We start from the raw sequence: 15,122 nt of genomic DNA, 5'->3' as shown, positions 1-15,122 counted from the left end.
CGTCACAATCACCGAATCTGGAGGGGGCTCCACCCTTAGAAAGGCCGGGTCCGAGTCAGGAACCCGGTACTTCTTCTGCAGTCTCGAGGGCGCCGCCTTAGTCACCGCTGGGGTGAGAAAAAGGTCCATGGCCGGTTCTTCCAGACCCGGCACCAGTGGCAGTAACGGCCTAGACAAATGCTTCTGGTGTAGCGTCTCGAAGATGACTGATGTCTTGGGAGTGGGCCCCGTCAAAGTAATGCCCAATTTTGCCGCACCACGTAACAGTACGTCCTGGAAGGACACCAGATCATCAAACGGTGAAACCCTCGTGTCTGGCGAATCCGACAAGTTCGGAGAATAGTCCCTGGTCCCTGACGACCTGGTCCGGGAACGAGACCTGTGCCTCCTGTGGCGCCGTCTGGACCGTGTGGAAGACCTGTTGCCTGAACGTTCCCTACTTCTGGAACGGGAGTGCGACCTCCCAGCACGTGGGCGCTCCACCGGTTTCCATGGAGGCGTCTTCCGTGGTTTATCCTGGGGCCTCGGTTTAGGTGTCCCCGTAGGAGGTGTCGGAAGTAGAGGTAGCGACACCGACCTCGGTGGCCTGACAGGAGGTACCTCCGGTAAAGGAGCGGGCCCATGAGGTGGGACCGGCGGCGGAGGTTGTCCCGCAGGGGGAAGCGGAGGAAGTGGAGGTAGCGGCGGAGTAATAGGAGGAGCCTCCTTCGGTAGAGGTGGAGGAGTGGCAGGCCTAGGTGGTGTATATACCACCGAGTACACCGAGCCCTGTGACTTCTTCGGGGGAGGAGCCTGTGACACAGATCCTCCAGAGCGTGAGCGTCGCCTCCGACGTCCTTCCCCAGATCCAGTGTGACTCTTCGCGCCAGAGTCCCTTCCCCGCCGCTTAGGGAAGGCGGAGATCCTCGGGGACGCTGATCTCTTCCTGCTCGACGTCGAGCGTCGTTTTTCAGGCGTGGAACGGCGACCCCTCGACTCCGGCGTCAAACGCCGTCTCCTCGACGTCGAGTGCTTCTTCCTCAACGACGACCGTCGCCCCCTTGACGACGAACGGCCAGACCTCGACGGCGAGCGTCGACTCTCCCTCCTCGTCGACCGTTTCCTCACAGTCCTCGACGTCGAGGATCCCCTCGACGGTGACCTGCTCGACGGCGACCGGCGGTGTTGCTTTGACGGCGAGCGCCGGTGCCTCCTTCGTCGACGGCGATGCCTCGACGCCGACGTCGACGACGAAGACGCCGTCGGCGGTGACTTCGACGGCGGCCTACCCAGGCCTCTCGATGTCGATCTTCCACGCCGTCTCGACCCGGAGCCCCGGGGAGAAGGGGAACACACCGTCGTCATCCCTCTCGACGTCGTCGTCGATGCAATCGACGTCGACGGAGACCGGGACCTTTTGCTGGTCTTCCTGCCTCTGGGGAGCCCCCCAGAGGCCTCAGCAGGGGCAGAGGGAGCCTTCCCAGCCTGCCCAGACCCACCTGCAGCCTGCAGACGCCTCTCTTCCAGGCCTTGGAGCCTAATTTTCAGCCTGTCCCTCAGGGTCCTTGTAGAAAAGGTCTGGCAGATCACACAATCTTCAGGGACATGCTCTTCAGGGAGGCAGAGAATGCAGACGTCGTGTGGATCAGTCTTGGCCTTCTTCCTTCCACAAGCTGGGCACTTGTCGAATAGAGCAGGCATTTTAGATCCCTAAAGAGCCTGAACAAACACACAGAAGGGAAAGGAAACACCAAGTAACAACTGAAAACACTTTTAAAGTCAAAAAGTGTACAAAACTCCAATAAACCCTTGAAAAAGGGAGAGCTCAATGCACGAGGGTCCTGTTAGCAGGAGCCGGAAAAAAGAACTGAAAGTGAGAGGGACCTGCTATGCATTCTGGGATACTGAGAGAAGTTTCTGGAAAGTTCTCTTAAAGGCAAAGTATCCTATTTAAGCCACATAATGGCAGCCTATGGGGCTTGTCTGTCCATTCCTTCCTCTCTATCATTTCAGAGGGCTGTTGCTGTTAAAGCAAGGGAAATCTGGACAGGCTTTGCTGTTTGTGGATTTTTGGTGGAATTTTCTAGTTGAAGTACTGGACAGTGTAGCCTATGGACATAGGCTGCATTATTTTCTTTAAATTCTCTCTTAAGTGTCTTTGCAGTTCTGCAATTTCTTGACGACTTAAGAGATTATTTTTGATTGCCGGTGTCCTCGCACATGGGCGGGACTATTCACTAGATTATGACTATACACAGAGATCCCCTACTACAGAATATCCTTATAGAGGCATAAGAATCATATCCAGATTTAGTAATAGCCCATGCAGTCCAAATAGGGCAAGGCTACTCCCCTAGACTCCTAGAAAGTACAACGCGTTCTTTAAAAAAACCAAGCCTCCAGCAGCCCGGGAAATCCCCCTGCTCTTGTTTTGATTTGAACAAGAACTCTTAGAGTCAGAAAGAACTGTTAGTTCTTTGTGACGTCTTATGTCCAACCTCACGTCAAACCCGGCACCTTCCAGGTATAAATATACCAACGTTGCCTTAAGCAAACACACGGTGGATTGGAGCAGAGCGGCTATCTACTTGCCCGGAAGCCCAGCTGATGCGAGGAGCCAAAGGACGCCGCCCCTCCCTTTTGACACACTGAGAAAGACGCTGTCTTTTTCTCCAGCCGAGAAAATCCAGCTCCGGTGTTTCCAGTCACCCTTGCGGGTTGCTGGGAGATCGAGTCCTGAGAGAGAGATACAAGCCCTCCTACATTCTATTACCAAGGTACGGAGCTGACTAAATCCTTAAGAGAATTCTTGATTCAGATTCCTTGGCAAAAAACAACTTAACTTAAAACTGCGACTTACTCACTCCTTCCCACGTATTAGGCTTAGGTCAGGTACACCGGGGTAGGCGTATCTTAGAAGCACCAGTTGAGTACGCTAGTCAATGTTTTATGTATGTATATATTTTATCCATTTTAAAGTATAATATGGCTAAGAAACCATATCAATGCTTTTACAGAATTATTTCATAATACTCCTTTTACTGTACGCACTTTACTTCATGATAAGTATTGCAATTGTGGCAATTCATTTCTCTTGCATGAGAAAGAAGACTGCTCAATAAATAACACCTTTAATTGAAAACGCCCGTCTCTCTATTTCTCTGCACTCTGGTGAAACTAAGTATGCACGATTGACTGAGTGAAATAACCGTCTATTGTTTTCACATGACTCTAGAGATACACTCTTTATTCTGAGGGAGCAAAGTTGTCATGTTTATGCGGTTGTCAGAAGCTAATCCCTTCTTGTCTAAATCCGGAGAGTTAACTCTTTCCTGAACATTCGAGAAAGTTTCTAGTGACCTCTGAGCTAGCTGGCAAAACTAATTAAGTCTAATATAGTCAGTAGAGACCTAGTCGACCTCAGTCCTACGTCTACACTGCTGTTTATATTATTCCAATGCGCAGAGCCTATTGGGAATATAGGAACTACACTACAAAAGAAACTTCCACTTCCTCTTTACAATGTACGACGTCACCACGGAAGAATTAGAGGAAAAGGTTATGCGTTGAAATACGATTCCGTTGTAACGCATGTGTGGTAAAGGCATGCCTTGCAACGGAATGCGTTGTAAGAACATACAACCGGTTAAGTGGCACTTCAATTCACTTAGCCTGCAAAAGGGGAAAAATTCTGAAGCCAATCTTCAGAGAAATGGACCAAGTGAACGAGCAATCTGGTGCTAGGGGGCACATAAGACAGTAAGGTTGGTTCATATTTAAGACCATTGAACTCTAGAAGACACTTGCACTTTATTTTCAATTTGTGCAGCTCACTTACTCAATATTGGATTGCTAGACTCTAGGGGCCTCATTTATGAAAGCCTTGCGCCACCGGTGCGTCACTTTTTCCCATGTTAAAAGTGACGCACCGGCGGCGCAAGGTCTTCATAAATAAGGCCCTAGGTTTGCACAAGGCACCTGCACTTTAACTCGTGAAGAGACCAAGGACAGGCACAATATATCCCTGCTGGGGAGGGGGAGAATTATCAAGGTAAGTCGACTGGCTAGTCCGTTGGTTTACTTCATGCTACTGGTTTACAGGTTCAATAACAATGAACTCGCACTTACATTCACATGTCTTTATTCACAACTGTATTTTACTTGCAGGATAAACAGCATATCACTGAGTTTCACTATATATAACAGAAATGCTAAGCAGAGGTCAGAGTAAAAGGTTTTTAGGGTAGTTATTTTTGTATTTTAAACAAATGTATTAGACATGGTTTTTAGCGATATGCAACAGTTTTAACTCACTATGCAAACAAACTTCACTTTGACACACATCACGGCTGGTTTAGAATTCAAGATAGTGTGTCTAGATTGCACCTAGTTCTGACAATCACAGGAAAATACAGTTTTGCAAACTGCAGTGTTTTTGTTTTACCCCATAAATATAAAGTTAGGCACAGATTTAAATAATTCGAAATCCTCTCTCTCAGCAGTAAAGCTTTGATTGCTAGAATACTAAGCTGATAAAGTATTCCCTAAAGGATCACATATTTAAGTCAGTAATAGTTGATGTTTACAATATAAACTGTGTGTAAATGGTGTACTGTGAAAGTACCTCAGTGCAACAGGACACCTATTTGCTCATTTTTCGTTGTGCGCTTGTGCACTTTATAGCACATGGTTGAATGCAGAATATTGGCTGCAAAAATACCAAGTCAGGGTGGGATCTACAGCGGTATTGTCAAGGTAAGTACATTGGAAAGTCTATATTTAGGATAATTTTCCTGAGATCTCATGCAGCGCGTCACCTCTCTGTGCTGCGCTGCGTGATAGGGAAAGGGCAGGAATGCGCCGTACTTAACACTATTTGGCGCTTTTCTGTCATTTCCCAGTGCTGGTGCACAATGTGCTGTCTGGTGCCAATGCAGGCACCCTTGCACCATGGTACGAGGGTGCCAGCGTTGTAAGCAGGATTGTATTTGTGCAGGAAGGGACACCTTCCTACACAAAAGCAATCCCCCAAGGTATTTTCCTCTTTCTATATGTGCTGTAGAATGGAGCACAGATACAAAGAGGAAGTAACGAAGAGAAATACAGATATTTCTCCTCGTTATGCCTCATGTGGGAAGGTGTAGCATTCTGATGCATTCCCAGGTCTTCCAGTAATGATGAATATGGGAATACTTCAGAATCTATGGTGGATACGAGGGAACACCCACGCTTCACCCACGGAGTGCCTTCCCAGGGCAGAGTAACACAAAGTAGTGATTTGCACTGCGTTGTGTTTCTCTGGATTTCTCAAGCTACTCAGGGCTGCGCCAGGTGGCCTGGCGTGACTTGATTAATCAGAGGTTTTGCATCGCCGTTGATCCCACTTGCATGGCTCAAGGGCAATGCAAAACCTACTTGAATAAGCCCCTTTATATTTTTACCTCCACACCGATGTGCCTTGATGATATACATGTTGTCAAGGAATATATCTCTTTACAATGAATGTGGATCAACGCATTCCATTACAACGCGGTCGTAACAACGACTGCGTTGTTACAACACAAACCATTACATCAATTGTCATTACAACGACTTGCTGTAGGGGGCGCGCTGGACATAGGGAATGGTATAATTTACTTGTAAAAACAATACGCCCGACAGTGGATCCCTTAAATTGGCAGCACCTGAATTGCTATCCCTCCGTTATTCTGACCTCATCTATACTCATGAGGGTATGTGTGCACACATTATCAAACCAACTGTCACAATGCTATTCCTATACGGAACTCAACAATTTCAAACAAAATCACAGGTGCACCACGTGTCAATTTGCTTGGGAAAACAAATATACAATGTATTCCCAAGTAGCAGTGTGCTTCCAAAATTTTCTTTATTCCAATATCAATTTCTTTTTATAAAAACAAGGTCATAAGCATCACTTGTTGAGAGTGGCACAGCCGACGCGTTTCGTCCTTGAAGCGGACTTCTTCAGGGCAATGGTTGTTCCCATATCATATAAGGGTAACCAAGTTGACTGGTATGTGGATCCATTTGCAAGGAGTCAAAAATTAGTCAAGTATCAACTTCAGATTTTCAAATAATAACGATCCATAGTATGATTTACAATATGATTAGATCTAAACCATGGTCATAGACAAAGCTTGTCAGCTTATAGGCAATTGATATTGGAATAAAGAACATTTTGAAAGAACACTGCAACTTGGGAATAAATTGTATATTTGTTTTCCCTGCAAATTGAGAAGTGGTGCACCTGTGCTTTTGTTTGAAATGGTATAATTTACTATTACTACTCCAGTTTGTGCAACAGCAGGGAAGGTGTTGGATTGTGCCCCCTACAGCAAGTCATTGAAATGACTTGCGATATAATTGTTCACGTTGTAATGGAATGCGTTGTAGTGCATTCGATGTAAACTATGTTTTCCATTGTCAAGATACATAGATGTGAAGTTAAGAATAGTAAGTGTAGAGGAACCAAGATGGCTGCTTAGGCTCCCGGCTCCACCGACCTCCATCTCCTGCCAGACGATCCTGTATTAAATCCTGTGTTTGCGCCTTCCCTTCCTGCGGATGAACCGGAGAGCCGTCTGACAGTGCAGTCCCGGACATTTTACCGGCTTTGTAGACGGAGTTACGTCGAACTTAAGTTTGAGGCCTTATCCAGCTTGGGAACCGGGGCCTCGAGTGCTGGCACAGACGGGTTCGAATTGAACAACATCGGCCGTGAGGGTTCGATAGGGTCCGGTCCACCGTTGTGGAGGTTGGTTTATGCCCGATTTGGACGGCAGTCCCCTAAGCTTATCCCATCGAAGGAGTGGCGACGATGCACGACTGAAGCTGCGGGCGGAGGCCCTTTACCCGGGGACGCTGTCTGTCCCCCTCGGGTGTTCGCTGGGTCGGGGTCTTAGCTCGCGGTAGCGGAGAGCGAATAGCAGCAGTGATACTTGATTAGTCGCCCTCCACAGACGTCCGTGCCACTCGTGCCTGAGTACCCGGAGAGACCAGGCTCTCTTGGGGAAGTAAACATGGTCGACACCGAGTGCGGAGAGATGGGACGGGCCGAATGTGAACCATCGCTGGGAACTGTAATGGCGGCCATCAGGGCACTCCAATCGTATGTGGAGGCTATTGTGCACAAAATGATTGATATCACTTTTGAGAAAGGGCGAGTTGGACCGGACTCTACTCCATTGGAAGAACTAATGTGTGCTGTACCACCCGCACTGGCCATGTTATCGAAGAAGGAAGGTCCCGTGCAGCGAGAGGTGTCACAGCCACTATGTAGTGTGGCAGCCGAAAACTGCGAACTTGGTGCTTCGACCGGATCATTGTACATATCATCGCCTTTTATTGTGGACCGATCAATCGGTGCTCCCTTCCAGGAAACCCCTGTCTGGAATAATCTTGGGCTTGAGACAGTGTCTATCCCCGCACCGGCAGTCTTTTTACGATTGCGATGGAACCAACGTTGGGAGTTGAGGTCGGTGAGGGGCATCCTTAATGGAGATGGGGTTCTCATTGACTTAACCCCTTTGACTCGTCTCCGGATGTACTTTGTGGAACTCTATACACACTTTGACTCTTCTGAGAAGGCGGCTGTTCGACCGTAGGGGTTTCGCACGACTGATGGTACGGGCCAAGGCTGAAACTGATGGACTAGACTCTGAATTGTGGTGCCGGTGAAAGTGGGATTTGCTACTATTGTGCCTACGGGAGGGTGGGCAGTGTTTTTCAGCTTCCCCTGTGCTCAACTGTAAAATTTGTTCGTAAAATGAAGATACCGTTATAGGGGTTGCTCGGCTCTGGTGTGGGGGAGACGAGACCGGGGGCCCATACGGAGATGATCCTCCTCCATGTTCTACGTTTAGTAACTTAGTTTAGAAGGGGCGACAGGCACACTGTTAGTTGGGGGTAGGCGAAAGCTACATGCAGGGGTGCAGGGTGAGGGGAAGGGGTTTTCGTATTGTGTGTGTTTTTTGTATGTTCTTAAAATCCTATCAGAATCCTGAAGTTGGGCCTTATCGAAACATATTTTTGGTATTGTGGGTAGACAGGTTCTGAGTTCCGTACCGATCGAACTGCCCCAGCAATGAGTTGAGTTTTATATTGTTGCGAATTAGTTTCAGTCGTTGCCGAGTTCCGTTGAATTGCTGCACCCCATTCTCCCCCCTATTCGAAATATCTCCCAATGACTATCCTGTTTTCTTGGGGGGTGGAGTTAGTGGGCATCAATGGTCGCATTGGGCTTTGACGAATGTTCGCATATTACACAGCCGCAAAGTTTTTACAATTCATGGCAGTTCTGGTCTTGTTGATCTTCCGTTTATTCTGCATTATATGTTCGTATATTATCCTGTCGTTTCATGATGTACGGCACCTGATGTTGATCCTTGCTTTATGTTCTTCACTTTAATAAAAAGAAATATAAAAAAAGAATAGTAAGTGTAAGCACACAGTTACATATACCTACCCTAAAGACACAGTGCTATCCCATTTTCTGCACTTGGTATTGTTGCAGGTCGATAATTTACCATTCAGTATTGTGCTATAAGTCTCAGGTGTTTAGTTGTTTTCCCATTAGATAGTCCTTGGTGTTCAGCTCAGGCCTAAGGAGGATGATGTAGACTTTAGGGATGAAGATACAACCTAGCAGTCCAGAGCTGGAAGTAAGGATGGCGAAGATCTCCACGGCCACCATGTACCTGCCCTTGGTGCTCAGGTACGCTGGGATGAAGGAGACCCAGACGCTGCAGAACACCAGCATGCTGAAGGTGATAAACTGGGCCTCATTAAAAGTAGCTGGTAACTTTCTAGCTATTGAGGCAACAACAAAGCTCAGAAGAGCCAAGAATCCCACATAACCAACAACAGCAAAGAACGCAGCGACAGAACCTTCGTTACACTGTAAGATCATCTTGCCGGTGTCTGCTTTGGTGTCAGTGTCTGGAAATGGAGCAGCGAGAAGGAGCCACACAGTGCAAATCACCACCTCTCCCAGTGAGCAGCCAAGCATCACAAAGATGGACAATCGAGGGTCTACCCACTTTCTGAACCTGCTACCCGGCTTTGTGGCATTGAAGGCAATGATAACTGTGAGAGTTTTTGCTAAAACTGAAGAAATAGCAATAGTGAAAATGATCCCAAAGGCAGTTTGACGGAGGAGACAGGAAGTCTTTGAAGGGCGTCCAATAAATAAAAAACAGCAGAGGAAGCACAGCATGAGGGAGAGGAGGAGGATGTAGCTGAGATCCCGGTTGTTGGCTCTAACCAGAGGTGTGTTGCTGTATTTAATAAAGATTCCCAGCATGCCAGCAGTGAGGAGGGAGAACAAACTTGTAATGGAGGTTAAGGTAATTCCCAGCAGATCCTCATAAGACAGGAACTCTACCACCCGTGGAATGCAGGAATCTCTCTTCTGATTGGACCACTGGTCTTCAGGGCATGTTAGGCAGTTTGGCATATCTGCATGAAAAGAACATTGTTCAGTATTACAGAAGATGCTTTCAAGTGGGGAAAGTTGAGACAGATGAATGGAATGTGACACAGTGAAGTTATTATGACCTGTCATGTGGCTATTAATACAACTGTATGCGGGTGTACTGTCTGCAGAATATACACATTGGGCCTTGCAACTCGTTAACAAAAATACATTGACCAAGCATCTCCATAGAGGCTGCCAGGAGGATAGACAGAGGAACAACTAGCAGCTGTGGTCACTCTCCAACCCTTGAGCGTGTTATAAAACCCTTCACAAACCTAGGAGTAGTACCAGAAAATGTGTGAAGTTACTGGCTGTAGGATGTGCGTACACTATTCTTGACTGCATAAAAGTATTCATGAATGTAGAATGGTCTGTAATGGAGGCATACACACAGGCAACAAGAAGGTTCTCCTTTTCACGGAGGAATGTCTTCAAGCAATAAAAGAATACCCAGGGGGCGTGGTCAAGGCGGCGATGTAGACGGGCGCACCTCGAGTGAGCTCCGCTGCCCTGCTGCCTTCATAAGCTGTCTGGAGCGATATTCGGGGGGCTACCTGGGGGACCCCGTCTCCTACCTGAGCCCTAGACGGAGGGGTGTCCCTTGGAGTGGCCGTCTTGGAGAAGGGGACACGGCCGGGGGCGTCCGAGGCCTTGGTGCTCAGCAGCCGGCGCACCGCCGCCATTTCTTTGCCGCGTCTGGCGGCCGGGGCCTTGATCTCGTTTCCCCTGCGGGCGGCCCACGGCGCTGAGGGGGTGACCGGAGCCTCCAGCGGACCTGCGGTGGTGCCTCCCTACGCGCGGACTGCGCGCGATGTGACCAGAGGTGAGAGGGGACGGAGCTGCCGGCGTCGAGGAGGCCCCCGGGCGGGGGTGTGGAGGACACTCGGCCGCCGGCCCTACGCGAGGCCCCGGCTTTTGAGGAGGCGCTGGGCCGCACTCGTTGAGGGACAACTGCCGACAGCCTCACTGCCAGGGGACCCAGCCATAAACATCACGGACTGCTGCGGGGGCGCCCTGGTGGCCTGTTCCCCCTGCGGCCCTCTTCTGCCTGTTGCCTGAGGCCCCGGCGACACTCTGGGCTGCTCCACTGCTGCTGAGCTCACCTCAAGCCCTGTCCGCCATTTTGGACCCCCGGTCGGCGCCAAGGCCGCCATATTCCCTGCCTCTACCGGCACCGCTGGCTCGGGTGCCCGACTCGGCTACCCGTCGGGGGGCCCGGTGGGTGCGTCGGAGCCCCGCTGTGAGGGGTGCTCGCTGCCCACTGCCCGGCCCTGCTGCCCTTGCCTGGGAACCCGCTCTGGCCAGATTTACAGCCCTCCCGCCTCGGAGAAAACCTTGGGAGAGCCGAAGCTGCCTGGGTGGCTGAGGAGACAGCCCGCCCGCCTCCTCCCCCGACGGGGGGCCCCCTGCCTGGGGTGACCTGTGCTCTCGACGGACTAGACAAGCTGGCCCCTCCACAGGTGCCCACACCTCCGCGGCCTGAACCGGGAAGACCTACCTGCAGCCGTGTGAGTACCCCCTATCTACGCTGGGGCCCTGGGGGTGACGGAGCGCACATCGGCTGTCCCCGTGGGGAGCCGCCACGTGCCGCGGGGGTGGGCACAGATGCGCCCTTGGCCTGAGGTGGGTGCTGGCCCCCTTTGCGACCCTCTCACGCGTGGGAGCTGCTGTGTGGCCCTCTGGAGTCACGGGCCCCGACCTATCCCCTGGGCGAAGCGGGCCTGAGGAGACTGCTGGTGGCATACGAGACCGTCCCCAAGCTACTGCGGCGCCGTCGAAGACTAGCACTCATTGAGACGGGCGACGCTCCGGGTGGCTGGACACTGCGCCCCGATCTGAGCATGACGCGCGGCAGAGGGGGCAAGGCGGACTCGACGGCGGCGTCCAAGGACACATCGGTGGTTGCCATGTGGGGCAAAGCGGGAGCGTCGGCGCTGACGGAGGAGATGCCGCCGCCTCCTACCTCCTCCCCCCCGGTGACCCAGGCCTTCATGTCATCCTTCATGGCGGACCTAAAATCGGAGATAGGGTCCCTGAGGTCGGAAGTGCACTCATGCGTCAAGGAGCTGCGCAAGGAAGTGACCGAGCTGGGAGACAGGGTTGACGGGCTCGAGAAAACCGTCGATACGCGCACGGAAGATGTGGAGCAGCTGTGGCAGAGAGTCGCAGCCTTGGAGGAGCAAAACATCGAGCTCCAGATCAAGCAGGAGGACCTAGAGAATAGGGGACGCAGCAACAACCTCCGTATCCGGGGCGTGCCACTCGGGGAAGAAGGGACGGACACCATGGCCTACGTGGCCCTGCTTCTACACGAGGTGTGGGGAAACGAAGATGCCCCCCCACCACTCCTGGACCGTGCCCATCGGATCTTCGGTGCGGGAGGTCGGTCGGGCCTCCTCCCGGACATTATAACCCGAGTGCACTACTTCACGGAGAAAGAGGCCATACTGAAAGCGGCAAGAGACAAACAGGACCTACGCTATGGAGGACACAAGATCCAAATCTTCCAAGACTTGGCCCCCAACACGCTGCACAGAAGGAAGGTCTTCCGCCCGGTGACGGAGAAGCTGCGGGCCCTCGACATACCCTATCAGTGGGGTCATGCCTTCGCTCTCATCTTTCGCTGGGGGGACAAGCGCAGGACCATCCGCTCCTACCGTGAGGCGGCGCAGCTGATTGGACTCCCGGAATCCCCGGAGCGCAGCCCCTCCCGCCCCAGGCGCCAGGAGAGAACCCCGGCCCGACCAGACTGGACCACGGTAACCCGCTGTCGCCGAACACCCCCAGTGGATGCCTGCTCCACGTCACAGGCCAAGCGAGAAATCATAGACCACATTCGCTCCCTTGAGGACGACCGTGAGGAGCGACCCACGAAGCCTCACACCCCGTAGCTGGCGGAGGACTGACTCTTGGTGCTTGATACTCAATGGCCTGCGGGGAGAACTCCGCCTCACCTCCTGAGGTTGTACTGCTCACTTGTCATAGCTCGGCGCTCCCCGAATGGCGATAAATTGATCCCCCCACTACTGCGCTCCTACGTAGCTGCACTCCCAGGCACCACAGGTGGAGAGCGCTCCCTGAACTGAACCTGCCTCCCTACGGATTGAGGCCGACTTGACATTGGCGGAGGCCTCATCGAGTTTCTGGCGGGAGCGGGGACTGCGGGGGAACGGCCTGGGGAGTGGCTGCTCTCATGGAGAGGATAGTGAGGATTGGTCCCGGTGGACCCGCGGGCCGAGAGTGCTCTCCTCGCCGTTGGGAATTGACACCCCAGAGCTGATTGATGTGATACGACTGCCTTTGCGCTAAATCTGTGGTAGCGACCCCCCGAATCTGCCCTGGCCAGTTCACGCTAGGCAATGTATATGCACCCAACCAGTCGCAAGATAAATATCTCCAGTCGCTCCTGCGGGAACATTTTCAGACCAGCGAACCGCGCACAATACTAGGCGGGGATTTTAACCTAGTATGGGACCCGGACATAGACCGCGGGGACACTGCGTTTAGCGGCACGGGCGCGATGTCAGCCATGCTACGGGAGCAGATTACGGACCTAGGACTCGTCGATGCGTGGAGATATCATAACCCCGGGATACGCGACTATACCTTTTACTCGCACTCCCACCGCACTTACTCGCGCATCGACTACTTTTTTATCTCTCTAGACCTGATGCGGGACACGCTGAAGGTTGCTATATCGGATATCTCGCTGTCGGACCATGCACACGTCGAACTGACTCTCCAAGACCCGCTGGCGCAAACCCCCCGGGAGCGCCGGTGGACCTTACCGCCGAGCGTCCTTCGAGACCCGGAGGATGTCAATAGCATCCGAGAAGCCATAGACTCGTACTTCGCTATCAACGATATCTCGGAAACACCGTTCCCGGTAGTGTGGGATGCCTTTAAGGCCAAGTAAACAACAAAGAAGGTCAAGGGGAAATATTTTATGACCATCTACTGATATCATCCCCTACAGCAATGAAAGAACAAAAGATATCAGGAGGTCAATCAATATAAAGTGCATAAACTGTCTCAAAATGGAGTGTTTCATTAGGGAGCAGTCACGAAGTCCATATGGAAATGATACAACGTGACCATCAATTGATTCCCATCAGATACCCATCCTGTGCCGCCCTTCATCATTTGGGATCCTTCAACCGAAGGTTTGTGAGATATAACCACAATCAGACTGGGTGATCTGCCACCCAATTAAACGGAGAGGATCTATAATTGAGGGAGTACTGTAAACTGCATCAGGCAGGTAAATGACTAGCAGTGCAAAAGAAAATAAATAAAATGATAGTGCATAGAACGTGAGTGATATAAAATGGGTTATGAAAGTGGAAAAATGTAATTTAATGGTATCCTATCCATACCCAATGCTAAAAAACAGTGCAAGGTAGTGTTATACAAATAACTACCCAGGTGGTAAAGAGGTCAACATGTTTCTGCGGTAACGTGGAGTCTCGAGATCTCCGCCTGCTTCATCAGGACCTATATTATTGCTACTGCTTCAGTGTTTAAGAGTTAGAAAATATGAAAAAGATGTCACCTGAAATTCGCCAGTTCAGAAGATCCCGATCATCACAGTGGCAAAACAGGGCAAAAAAATAATAAAATACAATGAAACACATTAACATTTGAGACAGTTTGCAAACCACATAGTTTATGTGTGAAATTATGAGTAGCCAATAATTTTATTGGTCAGTGGGTCTCAATTAGTAGACCTATTAGATTAAGTGCCATTTTTATAGCAATAATGTTTAAAGAGATGGTATTTTAAGAAACCAAATTACTTCACTCACCCAAATTATGGGGAATTCATACCCCACCTCACCTGGCTACAGCGCAGGTATAGACGGAGCACCGCTCTGGGGAGAGGAAGGGAAAGAGGAAACAGATCGAGGAAAGATATAATAACTGTTATAAGTGCATCAATTTCATTTAAAGAAAGCCGATCGTACTTTCAGGTGTAATGTGTTTAATCTCATTATCCATTAGCTAAAAAAGTAGCCTATTCATCACTCCTGAAACATCGTCTGGAATCTCATTATCCACTAACTAGACACAATGCCTGGTCATCGCAAAATGGGCGCTCTGGAAGTGACTGATCATCGCGTTAACATAACAAGTACACAATTTCTCCGATGTAACTAGCATTGTGTTGTAGGTTATACCGATCATGTCGGGAAAACCGCCAGCAGAATCAGAGCAGATTTTAATCATACAGAGTCTAAAACGGAGTGAAATGCGCATTTCACGCGTTCTAAGTTTAACAACAAGTTGTCAAGACCCCCGCCATCCTGCTTACCTGTCCGTCGGTACTCCGGACATCCGTCTAGGCTGTCGTGGAGGGAGGTACCTGTCCGGACAGGAAGCAGGCTATTTGTTATCCTTTAGGCGTGCTGAGGTCGCACAAGAAGTGCGTCATGACGTTTACCTACGTGGAGCTTATCGGGCCAGCAGGGGATTGTAGTTTATTCCCAGTATCGAACAGGAAGTAGGCTGTTTGTTTGTCTTTAGGCGTGCTGAAGTCGCACAAAAAGTGCGTCATGGCGTTTACCTATGTGGCGCTTATCCGGCCAATAGGGAATTGTAGTTTATTTCCAGTATCGAACACCGTCGACTCGGTAAAGTGTGAAAT

At 50.5% G+C, this 15,122-nt stretch overlaps 1 protein-coding gene and 1 long non-coding RNA gene across 4 annotated transcripts in view; one reads left to right on the top strand and one right to left on the bottom strand.

Annotated features, from left to right (window-relative positions):
- LOC144784921 (vomeronasal type-2 receptor 26-like) overlaps positions 1-15,122 on the bottom strand; it is a 1,049,209-nt gene that overhangs the window by 997,168 nt on the left and 36,919 nt on the right. Inside the window, exon 3 of one of the 2 annotated variants that reach the window (XM_078664034.1) lies at positions 6,249-9,459. The exons of the other annotated variant lie outside the window; for it this stretch is intronic. Within the exon in view, the coding sequence (XP_078520160.1) occupies positions 8,552-9,459 (908 nt within the window). The 3' untranslated portion in view covers positions 6,249-8,551. Of the gene's footprint in view, positions 1-6,248; positions 9,460-15,122 lie in introns of those variants that run through there. 2 annotated transcript variants of the gene reach the window in all.
- LOC144784922 (uncharacterized) overlaps positions 1-15,122 on the top strand; it is a 119,217-nt gene that overhangs the window by 87,556 nt on the left and 16,539 nt on the right. The gene's annotated exons all lie outside the window — the stretch shown is intronic.

This window comes from Lissotriton helveticus, chromosome 10 (genome assembly GCF_964261635.1).
Source record: "Lissotriton helveticus chromosome 10, aLisHel1.1, whole genome shotgun sequence".
In the NCBI taxonomy this organism is placed as follows: Eukaryota; Metazoa; Chordata; class Amphibia; order Caudata; family Salamandridae; genus Lissotriton; species Lissotriton helveticus.
Note: the sequence above shows the minus strand (reverse complement) of the source record. Positions and strands in the feature narration are given on the sequence as shown.